This window comes from Empidonax traillii, unplaced genomic scaffold (assembly GCF_003031625.1).
Source record: "Empidonax traillii isolate 1590-97213 ecotype Southwest subspecies unplaced genomic scaffold, ASM303162v1 scaffold198:size1128796, whole genome shotgun sequence".
Lineage (NCBI taxonomy): Eukaryota > Metazoa > Chordata > Aves > Passeriformes > Tyrannidae > Empidonax > Empidonax traillii.
In genome coordinates this window covers 952,769-978,136 of record NW_020955391.1, presented here as the reverse complement: position 1 = coordinate 978,136, position 25,368 = coordinate 952,769, and the positions used below count along the sequence as shown (strand labels likewise).

General features: G+C 44.1%; 2 protein-coding genes across 3 annotated transcripts; one reads left to right on the top strand and one right to left on the bottom strand.

Moving 5' to 3' along the window:
- Positions 1–1,764: 1,764 nt before the first annotated feature.
- On the bottom strand, positions 1,765–4,105 carry HMGB2 (high mobility group box 2). 2 transcript variants are annotated; one of them, XM_027886936.1, is made up of 5 exons: positions 3,973–4,105; positions 3,363–3,533; positions 3,049–3,194; positions 2,781–2,955; positions 1,765–2,305 (listed from the first exon to the last, which is right to left on the bottom strand). In XM_027886936.1, exons 2-5 carry the CDS (start codon positions 3,510–3,512, stop codon positions 2,150–2,152), a joined length of 627 nt encoding a protein of 208 aa, XP_027742737.1. In that variant the 5' UTR covers positions 3,513–3,533; positions 3,973–4,105; the 3' UTR covers positions 1,765–2,149. The 2 variants fall into 2 exon arrangements, with proteins under 2 accessions (XP_027742737.1, XP_027742738.1); XM_027886937.1 differs by lacking the exon at positions 3,973–4,105 and having other exon boundaries at positions 3,363–3,597.
- Positions 4,106–16,481: 12,376 nt separating this feature from the next.
- Positions 16,482–24,827, top strand: SAP30 (Sin3A associated protein 30). Its single transcript, XM_027886934.1, has 4 exons — positions 16,482–17,060; positions 18,362–18,484; positions 21,148–21,246; positions 23,289–24,827. The coding sequence occupies exons 1-4, from the start codon at positions 16,758–16,760 to the stop codon at positions 23,409–23,411; spliced, it is 648 nt and encodes a 215-aa protein (XP_027742735.1). The 5' UTR covers positions 16,482–16,757; the 3' UTR covers positions 23,412–24,827.
- Positions 24,828–25,368: the final 541 nt, after the last annotated feature.

Below are 25,368 nucleotides of genomic sequence, written 5' to 3'. Positions count from 1 at the left end.
CAGTATTTAAAATTCTATAACCTGTGCAGCTTCTAGGACCCCTGAAGGGCTATATTTTGCTTCAATTTAAAAGCACCTGAGCAGAAGTAAAAAACATTTACAATAATCATATTAGTCAATTTACTCTGACACTCCTCCTCCTCCACTGCAGAAGATTATTTAAATCTAAAGACTTCTTGAAGTTCTGCACGGGGAGGGAGCATGAGAACTGAGAGGAAGTGATGGTACAATTCCACAGGGAAATCTGACCAGGATATGCTGACAATGAGTGAGACCAGCAGAGTCTTGGCTACACACTATGACAGGGAATTGCCTTTAGCTGGAAGAATTTTTGATTTAAGGATACAGATGCTGTAGGACTGCAAATTCTACAGGAGAAAATGTTCTTGAGCACTGGAGGTACCGTGCACAGAATCACTGCCTCTCACTTCCAGTTTCTGCCTGCAGCTTCCCAAAATCTGAGCCTGAAGAATGGAGCCATTCATCCTGCCTATGCCAAGTATCTCTGGCAGGTCCAATATGTAAAATGGCAGCTAATCCTTCTTGATACCACTTTAAGTATCTCAGGGACATGGTGGGGAGGAAAAAACAATGGTAGGTTTCTAAGAATCCCGAAGATTATTACCTACTTCAGTATAAAAATGGATTGTCTTTACAGTTACTTTATTTCCATACTCATAGGAATATACAAAATATTTTTTGTCCACTCATTTCTGAAAGTGCTAAGCTATTGACCTACTACAGTGACATTTACCAGTTATAGTGATGAAAACAGTTATCTCACACATGTACAATGACAGGGCAGAAACGTATTTCCTAAGTTGATGGACAATAGGGAGACAGTTTAAACAAAAACCTTGGAAGACTGCCCTTTATACTTAACTTTTTAGATCTTATACGTTTCAGGCTTGGACTTTCAAAGGCTAGTAAAAACGATTTCCAGGAATTTATCTCAAAAAATTAAGTTGTTTAGTTTACCTGTACTATCCAATTCCCCACTTGCACATACTGTTAGGTATTAGATTTAGGGTTTTAAATACAGTGAAGTAAAAGTGAAAACCATGAAATGGAGTAACCAGAGACAGTGTTACCACCACAAACAGGAACATATCAGGAGCACATGTTCTTTACAAATGGCTTCTCTTTTTTCTGCAGGAATCTATTGGCATGTGTGGAGATAACATTCCAACATTTTTCATGCTGTTCTGCAAGCTGTGTATTTTATGAGAAGCCACTAATACTGGGGCCAGGGGAAGAGGGAAGAAGTAGGCAACATCTGGGAAGAGATGCTTCTAACCACATCTGTCATATAGCCAACCTTCCTGTCCTGATATGGACAAGAGAAAAGGCCAGTGACCCTGAGCTCTGGGAGAGTAAACTCTAAAAACTCACTCACTATCAGCTATTACACCAAAACAAAACTGTAAGACCTGTGCTTCAGCAGTGTGGGGAAAGAAAACAACCCAGGAATAATTATCAGCAATCTCAGTATTTAGGAGATTTTTTTTTCGCTCACAAGATAATATAGGCAAACGATAGCATAAGGAAAGCATCAATCGCTACTAAGGGTAGCAGATGTGGGAGAGGAAATTGTGGTTAGAAAAGTTTAGACACCTGTGTAAGCTCCAGGAGCCACAGGTTAAGAGACCTGCCAGTTTTGGAGTAACAGCAATAGCCCAAGAACAGAGCAAAACATTTCCCTGCAGAGGGCTCCAGCACTCTGTGAGTGCCCAGCCTCTCAGAAACACCATGAATACAACAATAATCATGTACAACATTTTATTACAAAACTGTTAAAAAAGTATAACAATGCAACAAAATACTACAAAATATAAGATCAGCTATTAAGCTACCTCCTTTGTTTTACTTAGCTATAAAGAAACACCTATCAGTCACTGAATTTCAACAAAACCATTAAATATGAAGAAACAGCAGAAACATTCAACAACTTTTTTTTTTCAAACCAAACTGTAGCAGCCCTTAGCTACTACTTACATTATAAATTGAAGTCTCCCTACAAAGAACCACATTACCTATACACAGTTCTGTACAGATTTTTATACTGAAGCTAACCATGAGCTGCACTTGAGTTCACATTCTTAGCAAAATATTGGATTTTGAGCATAAATCTTTACAGCAGGACATTCATTTATTCTTCATCCTCATCTTCTTCCTCTTCTTCCTCCTCTTCTTCCTCTTCCTCCTCCTCCTCCTCTGGTTCTGCTTTCTTCTTAGATCCTGCAGGCCTACCTGGGCCCTTTTTTCCTGCATCACTCTTGCTCTTGGCACGATATGCTGCAATATCCTGCAAGAGAAATGCTGTTAAGTTGCTAGCAGTATAACTCTGAAGACAAATTTGTACTGCTTCAGTAATTCAATACTACTGTACTGTGCAGATCAAATACAGTGTGTGCAAAATAGAGGAATATCAACCTTGAGACTTAAACCTTTTGGTAAGAGCACACATGATCCAGAGAGTTCTAAGAATTTTGTGACGATAGTGCTCTGGAGCACGACTGTATTTATGTTAGCAAGCAGGTGACCTGTTTTCTGATAGTAAAACATCTTACTAGTAAAATCTCTAGGCATGCAAAAACCACATGCAGGTTCACTGTAAGGGTTCCAGATACCCGCCCCACCACACCTCTCCATGTGTTCTAATGCCTGACAGAGGTTGACATAAGACTTATGAGCTATATATGGTTCAAGTGCAAAACTCAAGTGACACATTTACATTGAGCTCTACAACTTTAACCATTATTTTATTGTTTTTACTGTACCTTTTCATATTTCTCCTTTAGTTTTGCAGCCTTCTGTTCATATGGCTGTTTATCTTTGGCCGACTGTTCAGACCACATTTCACCCAGTTTCTTTGCTGTATCTCCAATAGACAAGCCAGGATGATCGTTTTTGATTTTTGGACGGTGTTCAGAACAGAAAAGGAAGAACGCAGATCTACATTGAGAGACAGTGATTAAAGTTATGTATCAAACTATTACAACTAATACTTTTTTCTGGTTTGAGGGAGGGGGTCATAGAAACACTCACGGTGGTCTTTTAGGAGCATTGGGATCCTTTTTCTTTCCCTTCTTCTCGCCTTTGGGAGGAACATAATTTTTCATCTCCCTGTCATAACGAGCTTTGTCTCCTTTAGCCATTTCTTCAAACTTTCCTTTTTCCTTGCTCGACATTGTCTGTGGACAAGGCAGGGAAAGGGGAAGAGCCTGGATGAGATAAAGCGGCTGCTGACCCACTAACGCCTAAGCAGCAGCTGCTACCAGAGATCTTTTCCCAGCAGCCCGCAGCAGGGGTGGGGGCCGGCCTGGCAAGGGCTCAGCACGGCTTGGCCTGGCCCCACTCACCTTCCACCGTTCCGAGCACTTCCGCGAGAACTCGGCGAAGTTGACGGACGAGTCCGGGTGCTTCTTCTTGTGCTCTTCGCGGCAGGTCTGCACGAAGTAGGCGTACGAGGACATCTTGCCCCGCGGCTTGTTGGGGTCGCCCTTGCCCATGGCGAGGTCGGCGGCGAGTCCCTGCTGGGGGCGGAGGGGCGGCGTGAGGCGAGGCCGCGCCCCGGGACGTTCCCGCCTCTCTCCCGCCAGTGCCTTCCCGCCCCAGCGCGCGCGGCCCCGCCCCCGCCGCGGCCCCTCAGTCTCCCCCGCCCACCCCGCGGCACCTTCCGCCCCCGGGGCCTCTCCCCGCCCCCCGCCGCGGCTGCGGCGCCCGGCCCGCTCGGCCCCGCCGTCCGCGCCCCGACCCTCCCCGCCGGGGCCGGAGCCGCCGACGCCCTTCCTGCCCCACCCGCCCGCTGCGAATCCTCTCCTCAGCCTCGGGCGCGCCACCGCAAGAGCCCCGCGCTCCCTCCGCGCCCCGGACCGCCGCTGGCGCGCCGTCCGTCCTGCTCCCTCTGCCTCTCACCCACCCTCCCGGAGCGCTCTCGTCCCGCGGGCGGGCGGGGTGCGCGGCGCTTGCCTGGCTGAGCGGGGCGGGCGGCGCGGGCTCTGCTCGCTCTGGCGCTGCTGCCGAGTGGTGCCGCGGCCGCGCTCTTGCCGCCTCTTGTTTTGCGCGGCGCTGCCCGCCACAGCAACCCGACCCGCGGCTCCGGAGACCCGCCCCCCGCCGCACCCCATTGGCTACCGCGCCCGTTCAAACTGCCCGAGGCTCCGCCCGCCGGCGCTAGGGCCGGCCGCGATTGGCTGCGTGCCGCTCTGACGTCACGGCCGAGCCGCTCCCAGGCCGGGCCGAACGCGAGGGGGTCGTTGGCGCTCGTACCCGTTGGAACCGGTTGGGGTGAGGAGAGCGGGGGGGGGTTGGGGGCGGGACGGGGCGCGCTGGGCGGTGATTGGGGGACAGGGACGGTTTAAAAAACCGCGGGGGCCCCTCCCATTGGCCGGCGGGGGCTGCGCCCGCTCTGATTGGGCGGAGCGGGGAGGCTGCGGCGTGGTTTAAAAATACAAAGGGAGGGAGGGGGGATGGCGGCCGGCCGGGCAGGGAATGGGGGCTGCAGGGGCAGCGAGAGGCAGGGTTTTCCCGGCTCTGCCTTCCCGCAGCCCGGGCTGCGATGAGCTCCGCCGACCCTCTCTCCGGGCCGGGGGGCCTGGCGGGCAGCAGCTGCCGGCTTTAAAACGGGACTGAAACTTGTGTCTCACCGCCCGAGCGAGATCCGTTCTTGAGCGCTGCCCTCTCCCCGAGCCGGCCCGCCCCGCCGCGGGGCAGGGACAGGGGCAGGGGCTGGGGCGGTGCCGGCCTGCGAGGGTCACCCGGCGGGAGGAGCGCTGGCGGTGCGGGCCCGGCTTGCAGCGGTACCCGGGCACGGAGAGGGCTGGCTGCCCGCCTCCCAGGATGGCGGGGCTTGCGAGGGGAGTGTGTCATCGCTCACGCCGGATCAAAGCCTCGGCGCTGAGAAGGGAAGGTGTCGGCTCTCTCCGAGTCTTGTGCTCCCTGTAAGAAGTGCGAGCCGCAGCAGTGCAAAGCCGGGGATACGACCTCGGTCAGCTGAGGTTTTGATGGAAACCACACCTGTGCTTTCGAGTGCGCCGCCAGCACTGAAATCTGGCCATTTCGGTTTTGGGGATACTACCGAAGTCTCCATATAGTCATGTACTTTATTGCGGTTTGCCCCAGTTGACATGATACAGGTTTCGCTGATGTTTTTCTTCCGTTTGGTTATTTTCGTCCAATTCTCTAGTTAACATCAGTCTAGGTAAATATTCCTAGTAACCTAAGCGGTTTTTAAGAGTCCTGTTTTTTCAGGTGTAGTTTATAGCACTGGTGGAAAGCTGGTTATAACTTTGTTTACCAAAGATGCAATGCCTTTAGTAGAGCTTTAATCATGTTAACCTAGCTCAATGGCAGGGGAAAAAAAAAATCAACCAAACCAACAAACTTTAAAAGACAGCAACACCAATTCCTAAGCTATGTGAGAGTATTGACTAGTTGCAGGTGTGAGTTGTCAATGTCTTAATCTTCAGAGTCTCCTCCATTCCAGATTTGCTCAGTATATGAAGCACTTATCAGGTACAGTCCTTCAAGCCACTTTTTGTTAGTTGGTTGGTTGGTGTTTTTTGTCCTGATGAGGATGTGTTCATGAGGAACAGTTCACGAGCACGGTAGCAAATGCCTCTTTTATGCTGTTTCATTTTAAGCTTTGTGTACTTGCCCAACATGCAGCCCTAAAAGTCATAATAACTGGAAAAAGTCTAAATCCTATAAAGGAAGGGAGACAAATTGACAGAGCAAAACAGAGATATGCATTCCCTTTGCAGATGTCAAAGCCTTCATAAGCCAGTTATACAAAATCTTTTATCAGTTAACTTATGTGGCTATTACTTTTGATAGTGTTTAACATACAAACAAAACTTACCCTTCCTTACCTTCTAAAATAAACATTTACATGGAGGATCTTCCATGTTCCAGTTCTGATTCATTATTACTGTAAAACTTCCCACTAGTTCTCAGTAGCCTATTAATGTTCTCAGTTTTATGGTACTGAATTCTATGAATGCCTGTTCACTTCACAAGGAGTTGTTTTAATTTATGTGGCTTTAACTCACTCAAAATCAGGTTTACTTCTGAATCTTCATCAGTGCAGTTGGAAGAACAATTAATTTTCTGCTAATTTTCAGGAAACAGTTTTCTCAATATCAGTGCTTTAAAAATACAAAGTTAAAACACCTGTGAGTTTGTCACTGAAAAGTTATCAAGCACCAATGATTTTTTTTTTTTAAGTTGAAAGGGGGAATAATTTGTCTCATTTTACCCTTCCAAATCCTCTCTCTGTCAGTTTTTGAAGGGAAAGGGGGAAAAAAAAAGCTTTAGGTAAGTTTTATTAACATTTTCTCTCTTAATTTTAACAGTAATATAGAAAGTTCATAGAAAAAGTTACTTTGGAACAGTCTTTGGAAATTACGGGATGTGATTGCAGTGAGGCTTCCTCTGTTGCATCTGTTTTTATATCTGCATATGAATATGAAGGAAATGATGGTGGAAGAGTAGGTAGGGTGAGAAAGTGTAATTACTGCTATAGGAGAAAATAAGATCTGCCTTTCAAATTATTTCATCAAATTTTTTAATAAAGAAAATAGGTGCTTTAAATTCTCTTATCTGAAAAAGAAAACCTTTGTAAAATTACATAGGTCCAGAGAGTGTTATGTCATGTCATACAACATAGGGCACATAAGAAACCAGACAGTTGTACTCTTTAACATCTGCCTCTCCTCCAACAAGGAAGGCAGTATTGAAAATTTTCCATGCTTGAACATGATACTGGAAGCTTTCCACAGCAACGTCAACACTGAAAGCCCCGTGCAAGAATGCTGATATTAGAAACTTGTAATTTCCAAAGCTGTGCCTTCCTCCCAGCACCCTTGCACCTGGAAAAGCGTTTCTCTGTGCACCTGGGTCCACAATAAGCTGTCACTGTCTTTTCACTGTGCCACACTGTTCCTTTTCAGACAAAACCACAACTTCTGTCTCGAGAGATTGTCACTTACTCTTCTGAAGCAGTGATCTGTGCAGTATTGACTTTGGTCGGTCCATGTGGTTAATTTATTAACCACATGTGGATGACAGTTGTGGGGAAGAAGCATAAACTCCAGGACTTGGAAGTTTATTTCTGTGTGAATAAGTCAGCTCGTGAAATGACTGTTAAGTTTTACAGCTCCCTGGCTTTGAGCTCCCTGGAGTTTCTAATCTGCTCCACAATTACAATTTGGGGCGCTTAATTTTCAGCAAACTGCAAGTGAGGAGAGAGTGGCGAGAAATACTGGATAGAAGGTGGTGAAAAGACCGGATAGGTAAGACCAGGTCACAGAGCCGAGAAATGGATTTAAAGAAAAGTATGTCACGGACAACAAAAATGTGTGATGGGAGTGATACTGCTTTATATCATATTGTATCTCATGGCTTCTGTGGGCACTTCTACAGCTTTTCTGGATAGTGCTGCCAGTGTGGACAAAGCAAGGCAAGAAAGTAGCAAAGACCTTTTATTTGAATTAACGTTTCCATCAGTGGATCCATTGCAACAGATACTGTTCAGCTGAGGAAATTGCCAACTTTTGTTGCATGACCTTAAATCTTTCATTCTGGTGTAAGTGTATTTACGTGGTGATGCTGTCAGTTTTAATTCAGTCAGTTGGATGAAGCAGCTCTACTGTCTCTCCCCAGAAAATCTATTAGCCAAATTCCTGTATGGAATATGCCTTAATGCAGCTGTAATGACATTAAAATTCTGCTTTGAAAAGTTATCACCCTTGATTGATTACTGGTGACAGGATCTCTTCTTATGTACCTGAAAAGTCAGTGTTTCCTGGATGAATAATGAAAGTGAGTTACAACTGTTCTCGATTTTAATCTAACCTAACTTCACTGGTAGGAATACAAGATGTTGAAAGAAAGTAAGTTTAGTTCTAATCAGCAATTTTTGTGTTACAGAAGAAAGTTTAACATTCAAGGCACAAAAAGCATTTAAGTAGGTCACTGCTTTAAAAACCCTTTTAATGTGAATTACGAAGTCTACAGACAACAACAGTGTTTTGGGCCTATTTCATGTGGGCATCTCACACTAGATATATGGTGGGAGCTTTAGGATAAAAAGCAAAAATCAGAACTACCTATGCTACTGCTTACCGAAATTAAACACAAAACTTACTTTGCTGTAGTGTTCCAGTTACAAGTAGTTACTTTCTTTGTACTTTGATAAAAACATGTAGAGCTGTTGCTGTCAAAAGGTTCACAAAACTGCTATTTCTGTCATTATCTTAAAAATTGTATTTAAGATAATATATTAGAATGTTCCTTGTTTTTTCTGGTGTTGAATAACATGTAAATAAGATGTATGTTATAAAAATTAAATATATTTACCCTTTAAACATTAGAGTTTTATTATATGGGCTGCTGTAAAGCCTGCATAACCAGTTAAGCAGCTTGTAGGCAAATGCAGCTGTGTTAGTTATACCAGCCTGGCTTAGTCTGAAAGCTCAGGAGCTTGTTTTGAATTTGTGCTGTGTACCCAATACCTGAAACAAAAGCAGCCTGCATGAGACACTACCTGGGACAGCTGCAGAGCACAGGCTGAAACTGCAGTGGTCATGTGATAGGAAATAAATACAACAAATATCTTCTGGTACTAATGAAGATAATATTAGGAACAATGGCAGTTCCTGGTCACAGTAATTGTTAACTGACTTTTTCAGTTTTATTTTCATAGTAACTTTTCTTGCATTTGATTTACCAGCTTTTAACTTTTTTTTTTTTAATCTTTTTTCTATTCCTAGACCTCGCTTTCACTCACTTTCTTATTTACATTCAAAGTAATACTCATGTAACATTTCCCCCTCGAGACATTAATAAACCTTCTTTACATTTTGTTATACTGCTAGTCCCTTTTTACAGGTATAAGAAGAAAGCAGCAATTTGCATTTGTTTACTGGATAGTTTCTCAGGCAGTTTAGAGGGGCCCTAAAATTTGGAAAGCTCTAATTTACACTAAGAAATGAGTTTAAATAGGTTAAAAAAAAGTTTCCATTCTTCTGTCCCCACTCCCCCCAAACTCTTCCAGCCTTGGTATACATTGGTACTTTACCTGAAACATATATCTAACTTACTCTTAAGAAATAAAATTTCATTGCCAATGAAAATGTTGTGTCATTTGGGAATTGGAGGACATAGTTCGAGGATTTTTAATTTTTTTTCTCCTTATGAGCAGTGAGACAAAGGGTTGGACTGTGTCTAGCTGACACACTGGAGTGGTGACATCCAGTGAACAGATCCAAGGAGGCTGTAGTCACAGTCCAGCTTCTGAATAGTCATGTATGATGCTAGCTGCTTGCTGTTGCCAAAATGAAGTACCTGTCAACCCATGGTGACTTACAAATAATGGTTTGTACCTTTGTTCAGTCTGAGGGATTGTTCCCTTCTGTGGTCATGAGGGCTAGAAACTTAAAACCAAGGTGAACCTGATAATAGAAGCTGTTTCCTATGTCACTGCAGCTCTAGAATCTCTTTGGAAACAGAAATAATACTGTGAGTTGACAAGGCTGCGTGTCCCAGGCTGCAAGAGGAAGAAGGAATCGTGCCATCCTGTCTCCCAGAGACATGAGAGAAAAGCAGGTTTGGCTGGTAACAAGTTTTGGCTGGTTTGTTCCTCGTAAGCAGTGTGATATTCATCAATACATTGGTCTTGCATCCAGGGCGTAGAAAAACTTAATTTAAATGGCTCTCATTTAAGTTTAACTTAAATGGGTCTTAAGTTTTGGCGGTGTGGAGTGCATCCCCTTGCTGTTGCTAATGTAGACATTGGCTTGGTAGAATAATTTATTCTGTTACTTCTGGCAAGTAGTGCTGTCATTTGTGTCATAGAAATGACCATAGGATGCATAGGTAATCTGAGACTAGAAAGAAAATGCTCATGAAATTTTTAAATTGTTGATTGAATCATCACTCTTATTTTTAGTCATGGATCCTATGAGATTTTCCAACAATTGCTGATATAAATTTATAGTTTCTTTAGAACATCCTATTTCATACACTACTCTATGCTGCTAAAATATTTTACAGTAACAGGGAAGGTTGTTTCAGAGCTATTATCCTGTTAGGAAATGTGTCTGTCTATAACATCAGTCAAAAGCTAATATTTCTACTCCACAGCCCCAACTCTTGTGGAAAAAAGAAATCTTGAAGTTTGATAACCCCTTGGGTCTATGGTCAATCATTGTTTAGCATGACCATATGTGAAGTTGGGTAGAAGTTCTCCCTAAATACTGGCAGGGATAAGAGCCTACTACAAATGAAAAAGAATTGAGGAGTGGCAACTTGAGATTCAACTCCAGTTCATAGGCTTGATCATGTTGCGAGATTTTTATGTTGCTACATTTTATACTGATAATTAGCATTTATATTGTGTTAAATTATTGTAATGTGTAGAAATATTAAAAGCATAGAACCCTCATTCTCAACAGACTTTCATGATAGAAAGAAAGATAATCACACAAAAAAGAGATAAAGTTAAGAGGTAAAATATATGGATTATTAGACCCTGAGATTATCTCAGTTGGTCAGAGCATGTTGCTAATAACACCAAGTCATGGATTTGATCCCTGTGTGGGCCATTCACTTAAGAGTTGGTCTAGATGATCCTTGTGGGTCCCTTCCAACTCTGTGATTCTATGATTTTCCTAATTCTGATATAATGTCAAGATTATGTAAAACCCTGTTCAGCAGTCACTTCTGGAGAGAGGTAAAGATCTTTTTTGTGCCTGTGGATAGCTGTAATAGCGAAGTTTGGTCTCATTTGTGGTGTTTATAAAGTTAATAAATATTGGATTTTAAAAACCCAAACAAACAACAACTTCTAAAACCATATCTGTTTAAAACCCTTAATGTTGACACTGCAGGGTCAGGATCTCTTTCTGGGTTCTGTAGTTTAGGATATGTCCTTCAGTAGATCCAGACACCTTTGCAACTGTAAAGGCTAGAAGCTTTATCAGTATGAAGGCTGAGACTCTAACATTATCTCTCAAGTAAGGAAGTTGAGGTTTGAGAGCATTAAAGTTGAATGGCAATTATTTAATAAAGAAGCAATGCTTTTGATCATCTGCTATGTATTGAATGTGAATGATAGCAGTAGGGACTATTCAAACATAGGAACATGGTACATTCTGTCTAGTGGCCATTTTTTGAGAAAAACTTTGCAAAACAGTTTATCTGATCCTTGTTCCATAGTATGTCTTAGTTAAGGGTTTATTATCAAGTAACACCAGCAAAAACCAACTACAGTTCAGAACTCCTGATATACTTGAGTTTGTTGGAGTATAAGCTCATCTATATCTTTTACCCAGAATGAGTTCTGCAGGAAGTTAGGAAAGCATTTAGACCCCAAGCCCACATATAATTTTACTCATTTTGTTTTTATAAAAATGTCTGCATTAGTATCAGACTCTATTTTGTTTTTACTGATGGAATCCAAGAATCTAACTGATGCTTGGGTGGAGGAAGTGTTCACCTGCTCCCAAGGGGCACTTAAAACTTGCTGTTAAGTTCAACAAGAGCTAAGTCAGACCTAGAGATGGTTATAACTGTACTGCAAAGACAAGGGCACTGGAAGAGGCTTCAGGGCTACAGAACTTTCCTGTTTTCCTTTCTGTGAGATGAATCCATATCAGAAGAGGACCTGATGGTGTAACAGAGCACTGTTTCTAGGACCCTCTAACAAAACTGAAGATGGTGTAGTATGCGTTATACAAAGCAAGAAGCAGGTGATTAAAGCCAGTATTGAATCTGAATTTCTATAAGCAGAAAAGAGTTGTTCACAAAATGTACGACTGTAGCAGATAATGTGAAACAAAACGTTAATCGAAGCAACCTGGATGAACAAGTGATCAGTGACTCTGAAACAAGCAGACAGAGATGCAGTTTTAACTTGGCCGAGTGGGAGCTTTTGAGGAGGAGGAGGAACTGAGAGGTACCTCAGTGCAAAGCTGAAGATTGGCTTCTCCGCTTCTGTGCCATGGTTGTGTTTGAGCTCTTTCTCCTATCTCATACTTCATTGTTTTAAGTCCACCAATTAAAAATTTGTCACGTACATTCAACAAAGAACATCTAAGATTCTGTATTTTTGCACATCAGAAGCCTTCTACCAAAAGATCCTTTGACACCTCCTGTAACTAATGGCTTATTGCAAAAGTGAATTGGCGCAAACCATTAAGGGAAATGTATTACAAAACTTTAAAGCTTTTATAGTACACAGGGTTGTAAGTTTTAATCCTGTAACAGCTAGATTATTCTTAAAATACAATGTGCAGTTTTGGACTTTTTTTACTGTTTTAAATCTTTTAATAAAAGCCTGTGTTGTATAAACCCTTTCATACATCTTTTTTTTCCATTGTAAAAGGCAGAATGCTTAAAAAAGACTGGCTTCAGCTGGATTCAGACCTGGAAATAATTTTGGGTAAAGTTATGATTTTTTTTTTCTCTTATCATATTATTTGAATCCTATACAATAAGCTCTGTATTACAATTAAATTTTGTTATACAATTAATTATCTGAAGTTATATTTTAACTATCCTAGTCTAAAACATGTAAAGAAGTAAAAAAATACAGTCTGTAGATAAGTTTCAATATTCCTGTGCTTTGGGCTCTATGCTTTTAACTATTTTGGACAATAAATTGGAAGCAGGGCAACAGGCAGTAGCACAGTTAGTTGGTGCTGAAGTGGGAAAGGAAGACCAGATATTAAAAAAATCAGAAAAAAAAAATAACAATAAAAAGAATAGGACTAGTTCCTGATAAGGAAGGAGAGATTTGGTCACTGTTCTTTATCACAGCTCATGAATTTCTATCAAGTAGGTTGCTCTTTTGTCAAAACCACCAGGGCGTGCGGTGGAATTTGCAGAATTTTTCAAGTGTTTAAACGAATCTATTTTCACTAAAATAGTTACAATACATAACAAAGAAAATGCATATTTGCTGAGAAAAATGTACATCACAAGTTTTCCTTATTATTCTGTTTGCTAACAGGATTTCAGGTGCTGTTCACAAGTGAGGTAGTGTAGACTTCAGCTGAATAGTACCTGTTGGGGAAGGCAATAACCATCCCTCGTTCAGCCTTATCAGATGGATATGTATACATAGTTACAAGCCACATTTCCCTTCCAGGATTAATTACTAATAATACGTTTGCAGTGTGCTTGCAGTATATCTAAGGTGATGCATCTGATTATCATTCTTCCCTCTCAAATTACAAAACACATCAATCAAAAGCTAACAGGAGCTGGGACATATGGCATCTCAGAGAGGCACAAGCTGCTCAGCTCCCACCTGTGCCTGGCCTGTCTCAGTGCCAGGAGGGGCCACCGAGTCCCACTGACTTCAGAGCCTGGGAGCTGTGAATTCAGGCAGACTTTTCAAGATGCTGTAGCTCCTGTTCCTTCTGCATGCCACTTACAAGTCATCCATGCTGTGTGCTTGGCACCCACAAGGGATATATATTACTGCTGCCTTTTGTACTATTCAGCTCCACTGTGAGTGATAGTGATGTCTCACGTATAGAGTTGTTTTGGAGCTGCTGTTTCCTTTGAACTGATTTATTTTTCAAGTTTAATCAGTATATTCTTGCAATGCTGCATGTTTTTGTGTTTATTTAAAATATCTCCCTATATATGCTTTATTTATATCCAAATACTTATGCTAGCCAAGACTAGAGCTTATGTTATAAAACAATTTTAGACAACATACTCTGTGATGAATTCTCTTTTGATTTTGTGGGGCCCAAGCTTTGTGAAAGTTTGTAGATCCAGCCTTTAGTAAGCTTCATACTGTCTGATAAGCCCATCTAGCTGCAGCTCTTTGTATTTTTTGATCCCACATATGATGCAAAATTAAAAGTGACATGATTTCTTTGTTACTATTCATACCAAATGAGGTGGTCATCCCTCTGCACCAGTCACACAGTACTGCCCTGTTACCAGACCTTCCTGTCTGCTGGAACATCATGCAACGGAGTGGTAAAGCACATCAGGATTAAACCTAAATGATTTTTCTTGGTGCTGGCCTAGTTGTAACCCAATACAGTTTGCCGTGCAGCCGTACAAATCTTTGTATGGGCACAAAGAAGCACAGGGCACAGGTGTGAAAACGAGCAGCTTAAGCAGGAGCAGAACAATCTTTCTCAGCCCCATGACTGTCCTATCATGATCTAATCATGAAACTGTGATACTCTACTTGAAATTATGCTTATAAATCTGCATCTTGGAAAGCATGGCTAAGTCACATAATCAGGCTTTTAACTGCTCCTAAACTACAAAAAAAAAAAAGATTGAAAACATTTAAAATGCACAACTGATACCAAATCACAGCAGCAGACCCAGACTGACATATTTTATGTTCACAGTAAGGTCAAATCCTTTTGGGAAAAAAAAAAAAAGGGACCTCCAAAGACATAGTCTGAGAGTCTAGAAATTGCTATTCATGACCCAGATGTCCACTGAAGAATTCCTGGAACTCACCTTTGTCCCACTTTTCCCAGCTTATGCTTCCTATGTTCCCCTTTAAGGCTTGCTACAATTGTTATTGTTTTTTGAGGTTTGGTGTTTTTTAGGTTTTGGTTTGGGGGTTTTTAAATTATTATTTTTGAAAATTTTTATACATTTTTTTAAAGTTTGAAATCACAAACTCAAAAGGTGAGTTAAACCTTTGCTGCCTGAGATTGCACAGCAGCAGAGCATGGAATTAAACCTAGGCATTACTCAGTCTTCAGCTTGGCTGATAATAACGTGGGGTTTAGTATGTTTTCCAACTCTTCTCCTATTCCCCTCCCTAATCACTAAAACGTGCTTTCTGGGTAACTGCTGTCTGTGACTTTATGCCCAGTTTAGCTTCAGTTGCTGTATCGTTCATTCAGTTGCGACAGTGGGGAGCGTGAAGTGGGACCTACCCTTATTCTCTAATACCAGGTTATGCAATCAGATTAAGGAGCCATCTGCAGCACTAACTGAAACTGCTCTATAATCGCGTTCCTGGCTCACGCAGAACTTTGGCTTATGCAGGATCTGTGTCTCCTTGAATTATTCACCAGCCTCTCTGCTACTCCTCTCCTTCTTCAAGCTGGAAACGTATAGCAAGCGATATGGTCAAATATTTCAGTGATTAAATCACTGTGCTATGAGTATGCTCAGCTCAGATGCCATTTCTGAGATTTAAAGGAATATTTGCGGTAGTTCAAAAGGAAAGCAAAGCCTCTCCCTTCATTGCATGTCATTTGAACGTGCTTGAAGAAAGATAGTAGGTCAGAGCTTGCTGCTTCTGCCGCTCTGCTGTCGACAGCTGAATTGTTAAATGGTTTAATGCCAACGCATCTCTTGCGTAGCTTTGTAAAATCTCAAAACTAAAAATACCTGCTTTTATCAAGTATTTTCACAGTGTCTATTTTAGCTAGTCGTGTGCACAGCAAGATCTTGGTTCATCAGTGGAAAAAAATAATTCTGCATTCTCAGTCTTTCCTGTTGTTAAAGTTACCATTATTAACAAAAAGTCCTTTTAAATGACGAAAATTGGAAACTCGGACTGCAAGTTGTCTTTGTCTTCAGAGATCTTTACCACGGGAACGCAGGACGACCCCTAACTACGTGTGTTCTAAAAGGAGTTCTAACAAAGGACGCGGCTGCGTTTGTTTTCGGCCGGCAGACACGGCCGGCGGCTGCACTTCGGCTCCCGGGAGCTCCCTCCCGCAGGCAGAGGGGCAGGAGCATCTGGATAGCGCCTGCCCGCCCTCCCTGCGGCCGGCGGGACCCGCTCCCGAGCCACGGCCGGCAGCGAGAGCGGGACAGACAAGAGGCAGGGAGGCAGGGAAGGACGAGGCCGAGAGGGCAGGCAGGAGACAGAAAATCCGGAACCAGCAGCCCGAGCAGCGCCTGTTTCGGCTAAAACCTTAGAACAAGTGAAAATAGGGGGAGATGCTGCGAGGGTGGAAGGAGGTGGCGGAGGAGCCCAGCCCTGTGTGGGCTGGAGGGCGAGCGGGAGCTCGACTCCGACCCGCGGCACCCTCCGAGGCCGCACTTCCAAATCCCGGGGCCGCGCCGCCGGGGAGGCGCGCGGGGCGGGGGGGGGTGGGGAGAGGGGCTGTCGCGCGGGGCCTTTTAAAGGCGGGCTGAGCCGCTCGCGCGCGGCGGGCCCGGCCTCCGCACGGGAGGGAGCGAAGCGCAAGGCGGCGAAGAGAAGCGGCTGCCACCGCCACCTACGCTGGGCGGCCCTGCCTGCCCGGGCGCCGCCGCAGCCCATCCTATCCCATCCTATTCCATCCCATACCCTGCCGCCGATCCCTCGGGAGATGCGGCGGTGCGGCCGCGAGGGCCGGGCGCGCGGCCGGGCACGGACTGTGCTTCCCGTGGGGCCGCGCGCGCCGGCGGCATGCGCGGCGGGCGGGGCGGGGCGGGGCGGGCAGGGCAGGTTGCTGTTGTTACATAGGAAACAGCTGAAGAGTCTCCACATGACAGGGGGGGAAGGAGGAAGTGGGGCGGCCCGCGGGGCTGCGCCGCCGCCGCCGCCGCTCCGGTAGTCGCGGGGCTCAGGCAGCGGCTGCCGGCGAGGAGAGCCCTTCACGCAAGTCGTGGGCCGGCCGCCCTTGAAGGCGGACTCGCGCCCCGGTGCCGCTGCTGCAGGGAGGCGGGCAGGGAGCAGGGGAGCGCCCCGCCGGGCTGCGCCACCTCGCCGGGGAAGTTTGGTGCGGGGCGGGATCCCCCCAGCCGCGGCGGTGGCGCCGGGCATGAACGGCTTCGCCCCCGAGGAGGTGACCCAGCGCGGGGCAGACCCCGCCGCCGCCGCGGTGGTGGGCAGTGCGGGCCCCGCCGTGGAGGTGCCGCCGCCGCCCGCGGCGCCGGGGCTGGGTCCAGCTACCGCCGCGGGCTCTGCGAGTGCCGGGTGCGCGGGCGGCCCCGGGGCCGGGCAGCTGTGCTGCCTCCGGGAGGAGGGGGAGCGGTGCGGCCGCGCCGCCGGCAACGCCAGCTTCAGCAAGCGGATCCAGAAGAGCATTTCGCAGAAGAAGGTGAAGATCGAGCTGGACAAGAGCGTAAGTCCGGGAGGGGAGGACGGGCCGGGGCTGCCGGGGGGGGCGGGTGGACAAAAGCCGCCGGCGAGTGGCTGCATCCGTGGCTTAGTTGGCTTGGGGGCTTTCAGTAAAGTTTAGTGGGGCAGGGGGTGTTTGGCTGCGGTGAAGTGTTCGATTCCCCTTCCCCCCTTTTCCGTAGCACGGCGGAGTTTGGCTGGCTCTGCAGGAGCACTGCCTGAAAGTCTTCTCCCTCCACGGCGGGGTAGCGCCCGCCTCCCCTCCCTGCTCCTGGGGCCCCCTCCCACCGCCAAGAGCCGGGAGCATCGGCTGCTTGTGCCCCCTTGCAGCCGCAGCGGGAGGAAGCGTGGCCGGGAAGCAGCGGAGCGGAGCCTGCATGGCTCCCGGCGCGCTGGTCTGTCTGTGTTCCTGGCCAGGGCCGCGCTCGCTGCTCCGCCTCGTGTTGCAGCGCCGCACGTCTGTCTGCCCGCTCCGCTCTGTTCTCGCTCCGCAGCCATCAGGCGCCGCGCTGCGCGGCTCGGCTCGGCACGGCTGGGCTGGGCAGGGCGGGCGGACCCCCGGCCCTTTCAGCGCGGCGGGACGCCCGGTCGGCTCGGAGCGTGTCCGGCCCGGCCCGGTGCCGCGGGAGGGCAAAGCGGGGCCCCAACGCGCGGTTGCCGCGGGAGCCCCCGGCGCCCCGGCCGGGGCTGCGTGTGCCCCGGGGGACTCCGGCCCGGCGGCACATCGCGTTGCTGGCCGGGACGGTAACGCTGCCCGGGCTCTCGTTTCCCGTAAAGCATGCGGGCCTAGAATGCAGGGCTGGTACGCGCCGAGATCTCCCGCAGCGTGCAGAATCCCTACAAAAAGAAAGTTGTATAAAAAGAAAGAAAGTAAAAATAAGTGTGTTGCGTGACCGCGCCGGGTAGCGGAAGTAAAACAAGGAGGGAAGGATATAGACCTAGAAACGAGAGCCGTGTTTTCTCCCTTCAGAGAACAACTGGAAGCTTGTTTTTTGTTAGCGTGCTGCCCGGCCCCGGCGCTGCGATGAGCGGGCGGGGGGAGGGCTGTGCTCGGTGTCTCCACAGCCTGGCACTGCTGAATCGGCCGAGGGCAGCATTTCGGCGTGCTCTGGGCCCAGGCGGTGGCAGCGATCTGTAGCACAGCACACTCACTCTCTGTTTAGAAGAAGGCAGTAAAAAAGCTTCCTTAACCCGGTTAACGCAGCTTTGATTACTGAAGGGTTGTGTTTCTAAGCACATTTGTATCTTAAGTCTGGGAGATACACTGTATGGATTTGATTGAAAGACGCCGTTTTACTCTTGTAGGCAAGACATCTGTATATTTGTGACTTCCACAAAAATTTAATTCAGAGTGTGAGAAATAGAAGAAAGAGGAAAGGCAGCGACGATGATGGCGATTCACCAGTGCAAGACATCGACACTCCAGAGGTAGATAATTAGTTGTGTTTGTTTGGGGTTTTTTCCTAATTGCTATGTTAAGCTTGTTTTTAATGACTGCCGAGGCTGCACCGATAGCACTTCCTCGCTTTTACAGCTTCTCTTACTCTAGGGCATGTGGGAAAGGGAAGATTCTTGATTCTCACTGTTCTTAATATAACAAAATTTAGTGAATTTTATGCCATATTCTCTGGTTAAACTATGCAGAGTAGAATGAACAAGAGTCTGTTTTTAAGTGATGGTTCTCTCAGAAATCTGCTGTTTTCAGCCTTTTCCTTCTTAGTGCTTCCTCTCCAGAGTGGTGCTTTGCCACGTACCAGCAAACTCTGTCTTCTGTAGGAGTTGACAGCTCGAAGGGAATTGCACCCAGGACTTGGGATATAAATGCTGCTCTGTCCCGTCTCTCCAGTCCTCTCTTCAGTGCTAAATGCATTGCAGATGGCTCTTGGCAGTTACTCTATTGCCTTAGTCACGTTAAACACTGAAAAGTTTAACGGTGGTGGCTCTTTGTTTCTACGCCGTTGATGAAGAGCCATTTGGAGAGCTATGCTAGGAAGGAGTGGAGAAATACGGTGTTTTTTCAACCTACTTTTTCCACTGCAGATCAGTGAAACCTCACCCATTTAAAATAAGCGGACTATAGCTTTCAGCCTTTTCCGTAGTGCAGTGGGAGGATCTTGGCACCTAAGCCTCTCTTTTTTCTACATGTGCTCTGGGTTATTTCTACTACAGCATGGCTTAACAGGTGCTCCTCGGTGTATTAATTTTGATCAGAGGCTGTCATGCCTACCTGGTCCCTTTTGAGAGGGGTTGTTTAGGCGTTCTTTAGAAATTGCTCTGTAAGTGTTAATTTAATGGCATCCTTGTGGTCGGCATCTGCAGATAGCAGTAACATAAGTGAGGAAACTTTGTACAGGAATCTGTGCTTAAAGGCACGTGTCTCCAGTCTGAAGGCTCTGGCTAAGAGGATTTTAAGGGATTGAGAGTAGTTTGATGTTGGGCTGTGTTGTTTGTCTGTTAAATATCTGGAACTGCTTCTTGGAAAGTTCTGTCTAAAGCTAGTGCTCTGTGTGACTTCAGGTAGCTCTCTGATGCTGTGTAATTGCAGCTCTTCTGCAAGCCTGTTTTGTTTTCATATGCCAGAATTATAAAATATGACACAACTGATGGATATCTCCAGAACAAGAAAATGAGCTTTTTTCTTAACAGTACTACTGCAGGGAATAAAACTGTCTGGGAACTACTTTTGAGGAGTTTCAGCTGGCTGTTTGGACAGGGGCAGTATGTTCATTCCATGTAATTACTGTATGTCTTAGACGCCTGTTGGCCCTTGACCACCTTTATTTTTAATTATTATCCAGTTTAGTAAGGAAAAAAATATCGCTCTTCTGAAGACCTGAAGGCTCTCCTCTTTCCTTCTCAGTCATTCTCATCTTCCTTCTCATCTCACTAGAGATAGTCTCACTACCTTTACTGGTTAGAAGTTATTCCTACAGGAAGGGAAGAGACTCTTGTGGTACTGGTAGCTTCTGGGACCTGCTGAGAAGCTGCTGCTACTCCTCTGCATGATGCTTTGTGGATGGGTTCTCCACTGTGACTTGAGAAGTGGAATGTAATGCCACAAACTTTAGAACACCAAAGGATACTCATCCTTTACCATGCAAGGTGGCCTCACCTCCAATCTGGCCAGGTTGCCAAGTATGCAGTAGCACTGCTCTTTTAAGTATTCTATAGTGAGACTGTTAATTTAAAGCAAGAATGAATGCTATCATCAGTCTTTACAGTAGTGAATTTGGAGAATACGTCTGGTAGAATTTCTCATTCAGCCTGTTTTCTCAGGTTGCTTTCCCACTCAGTCATCGGATTAAGCTCTTATGTTATCTAAGAGAATGTGGCGGGGGGGGGTAAGCTGTTGCTGGGAGAAATGATTGTTGATCAGAGGTCATGGGATTCAAAACTGACGGACTACTGGATTAAAGCAGTGTATTTGTATCCCTAAGAGAACCTTGTGCAATTCTCTCAACTGTTGACTCGCTGAAAAATAGTTTTGGACATTTATGCCCTTGCACATAAGTCCTGTATTGTGCTTATGTAGCAGGGATACATTTGCAGAGCAAGAGCAGCTGTTTTCTTTTCTCACCTCAAGCAAAGAAAACTTTGTACTGCAGACTTTTTCCCGATTCTAATGTGTGCTCTTTCATGGTGTAGATATACTGTGTTTTGCATGTAACTTATTTAGGATTTAATGGCTGAAATCACATTATGGGAGCTTCCTTTGAGTCAGCATCCTCATAGATGTTAGATGAAAGTTGTTATTAGGCTTTGTGTTATCATATTTGAACTGGGGAACAGACAAAAACCCATAACTGATTGAAGTACAGTAATGAGTTCTAAATACTCTCCACAGCTAAAGGGAGACAGAACCATGCTCAGTAACAATAAAATGCTCTTAAACTGAACTGGGCTATTTTCCTTTCTGCTGGAAGGTGCAGGGTGGAGTTTGTTTTTTGTCAAAATGACATCTGCTGAGCTGACTGTTTACACTTGTGTATCTGTGAGATTCCAAAATGTTTTTGAGAGGCAAACTATTAATGACTGAATCTTTTTCAGTTACAGTAGTTTGTTTTCCTCCCCTTCCCTGTCTTTTCTTCTAGGTTGATTTATATCAGTTACAAGTAAACACACTTCGAAGGTACAAAAGACACTTCAAGCTACAGACCAGACCGGGACTTAACAAAGCACAGCTTGTTGAAGTATGTATGAGTGTTTTTCCATAATAGAAAATGGAGCTTGCTATCCATAAAGTGCCTATATAATCTGGATTTTGGGAGAACAAAAGAGAGCTGCTTATCTAGCTTCCTTCATTGGCCACAGCTCCTGAGCCAAGTAAATAAAAAATAGAAGCTCTTTCCAGAGGAGGAACTCGTAACTTCCAAAAGGAGTGTTTGCTGCTTAAAAACACAGTGTTGAGTTGGAACAGGAAGATGATGTGTGTCCCTCTGAATATCATAGAATTGTTGATTTATTGTGTCTGTACATCAATCACAACTTCACTCGAAATACCCTGCTGAAAAGAACTAGAAACAGAGGTGGCAGTGAAGTTCTTGTAAGGTGTTCAGACTTTGCTTTAAAAAGCTAGTTACTGCAACCATAGGTGTGTCTGTATATGTAAAGTACGGAAACCTGAAAAAACCATGCTTCTATTGATAATTAATTCTGTTAAGACCACCTGGGTCTGCTCTCATAAAAATGGATTTTTATGAAATTAGGGTTCTTCTTACCAGTATTTCTAAAAATACTGAAACTGTGTGTAAGTACAGCTGTACATAAGCATCTTTGCTTCATGTGAGTGCAATTTTAAAGGAATTCTTTTGTGCTGCAGAGATGCAGTCACAGCATGTTCGTGTAAGTGGAAGAGCTGGTGATCTTTTAACAGGGAAGCATAGTTACTGTTTTTTCAGTTCTGTACAGTGATAGACTCAGTTATGTTTAAGTGCAGACACACTGTTTGTCTCTCCCTTAATCTGTGTGGATTAAAAACAAGGTTTTTAGCTGTACGAGCAATCTCAAGGCTGAGCTGTAAAATAATAGTGCTACTGCCACTGTGTGTAAGAATGCAACATCAGTTTTCAGTTTTCTTAAAAGTAGGTTAAGGTGCAGCTACCTCTTGAATTAGCAAGACTGTGAACTGAAAAAGCACAAGCAGTTTTTGTTCTGCAAAACTGTTGTTTTTAAGAGTCTGCTTTAGGTACATCTCATGATGCAATCTCATGATTGCACTAGTTTATTCTTATGCTACATGGTGTGCATGGGCAAAGCTCCTTCTGTCACATGCTTGATTTAACTGACCTGCAGGTCTTTGTGAACCATAGCCACAGAACTTCTTTAGTATACAGTACATTCCTTGTAACCTGTCCTAACATACAATAGACACTAACTGTTACTTAAAGTCTACTTCAAAGGATTCTGTCAAACTGCTTCTCTCTGGATGTTTTTGGGGGTAGAGTTGAGAAGGTGTCCTAAATTTTTAATTAAGCTAAACACTTATTCTTAAATCCTGTGGTAGTTAGATGAGTAGTCCCATGTTTATCACTTGTTAGTTTTAACCTACCAGCCTGGCAAAAAGCCAGAGAATGGACTCAGACTGGTATAATATTTTGCGTATTTTGTTTTAAAGCTGATGTTCATTTTGATGGAGGGAAAGACTTCTGAAATGACAGAATTGTTTCAAGAACTATTTACAGATTGTTATATTTTATTGGTTACAGCATGGTGAATTTTCATTGATAGGTCTATTTTGAAGAGCTGAATATTCAATTATAATTCTTGAATATTCTTGTGTTAGATGTGTCTGCATGTGATTTGATGCAGACACAGACCACCTTCCAGCCTGAGTGGTGAGCAGTAGCCTCTCATTTCTGTGCTGACACTGCTGATATTCTGTAGTCGTTACCTGCTTTATATTCAAGCTTTAACTAAACCGACTTAGTGATAGTCTCATACTTGTTTTGATAACTTTGGGTTTTTTCCTGGAAAGTTTCTGGACTTTTTACTTTGGAAATTAGGGTATAGGCTGCTATTATTTAGTTCATAGTTCTCAATAAAATGGTTCCTGTTTACCTATTTTATGACTATATAAAGGACTTTTGAGGAAAGGCAACTTTTCCTTTTTTTTGCAAACTTCTTGATCAGTCTTTCAAACTTTAACATAATAGATTTAAATCTGAATTGTCAGTTTCTGTATATAACCTGTATATAAGTGGTTATTTAATTTCCTTGCATTCTTCCTTTATAGATAATTGGCTGCCATTTTAGGACAATTCCAGTGAATGAAAAGGACACCTTAACATACTTCATCTACTCAGTGAAGAATGACAAGAACAAACCAGATCTAAAGATGGATAGCGGGGTTCATTAGGCGGAACAAGTTGGGACTGAGACTCAGACCGCAAATCTAAAGACTGAGGTTTTGTTGATATGCAGAAGCTTTCTTTGTAATTTTTTCTCCTGAGAACAATTGTCTCTGTTTTATTTTTCATAACCTTGCTGATTTGTTTGAAAACCATCTCTTATGAAACAAATTTCCTCAGCAAAAGTATTTTAAATAAATATCACAGGTATTGTTGCTCAAGTGGGTGTGTCTGTAACTTTAGTGAGTTGGACTTGATGATCCTGATGGGTCCCTTCCAACTCAGCATATGCTATGATACTTGTACCTAATAGTTAAGCTTTGAATTATGTAATAATATTAAAATATTTTTCAATTAAAGTGTGCCAAGGATATATTTATGAATGTACTTAAAGTTCTCATGATGCAATGCCTTTAATTAAAAAAAAAGCTGTAGCAGTCCTGGCAATAGGTTCTTTTTCGTAAGGTAAAAGGCTTTAAGTAACAGTTCCAGTAGTTAGCTGGGCAGAAATGGCTGAATAACACTTTCTTTTTCCCCTTTGGAAACAAGAATCAATGGAAGTTTTTCTGATTTGTTTATTCACTTTGTCCTTGCTGAGATAATGTGTTTCCAAGCTCTGAGGCCTTCCTACTCCTATATTAAAGTGGAAAAAAATGCTGCTCTCAAATTTCAAAGCTGTAAGTACGGATGAAGAGACTGCTGCAACTTACTGTGCTGAGAAATCCTTCAACTCAGTAAGAAATCCTTTAGCTGCTGACTTTTCCATTCGTCTACATGGACTGCTGCTAAGAACTTAATTGGAGAATGAGAGTCAGAGTCTGTGCGGGGTCAATACAGTATCTTTTAATAGGCATACTGTTTCTTTTTCGTTGCATGCATTAGCTCAGGCCTATTTAAAAAGAATGAAAAACCCTGACAATAAAACCAAAACTTACGGTAACATATGAGAAAAATATCCAGCAATACTTATGCTTTTAATTGAGCGTCTTAGTAAAGTCTGATGTTGAAGATGGTATTATGAATGGCTTCTTTTAACTATTGTGCCAGTCCAAATGTGTGGTGTATGGAATATGATTTCTTTCTGCTTTAAGCTGTGCACATAGGTTGAAGAAAAAGCTGAGGGAAAATAGTTTTGTTCTTAAAGCAGAGGAGGACACAGCTTCAGCTTGTTCAGTAAACATTAAATTGCAACTCCTAACCTTATCTGAGGTTTATAAGCTCTTTCTTAATTTGGGAAAAATGAAAAAGCAGTATGTCCATGGTCTAATCTGCTCGATAATTATCTTGTGAGGTTTTTTTGAAAATTACTACTTTTCTGGCATCACTGCAACTAAGATGCTTTACTTTGCTTTTTTTGACCTGTGACACTTGCATAGAACTGAACGATGATAAACCCTAATCTCAAACTGGCTGTCTTCCCAGTATCTCTCAGTGGTGTGATTTTTCATTGCACTGTTTTATGTATTTCCACAATACAGTTCTGCAATGCTGGCCTAAGTTCAAGATGGTTAGTGATATCTAGCTAGTGACAGCTAAAATTGGTGCTCCTTTGAAGATAGTGTTTTCATGCCTGTTTCACTACAGGGACTGTCTATTTGTTTGCTAAATATCCTTTGCACAAGTTCAGCTTCTTATCTTCAAAGTGCAAGTTGCATAAACAGCCAGGGAACCTAGTCATGGATAGGACATCTGAATGATAAAGACTTTGAGTGCATGATGGGGTTGAATGTTCTCACCTAGGCCTGGCAGGACCTGTAGAAGAAGCTGTGTGAGGGAAGGAGAGTGGGGAGAGGAACAAAAACAAGTTTCTATGGGAAATCAGTGTTACAGTAGTAACTTAAGTGACCCTATCCTGCTGCATGTGTGAAGTGGCAGAACTTTGTTTCAGTGGATTATGGATTTTTCAGGAGTAGTGGAAGGAAGATAACTGAAAGCTGCCAACTTTAGTACCCAAATTTGCATTTG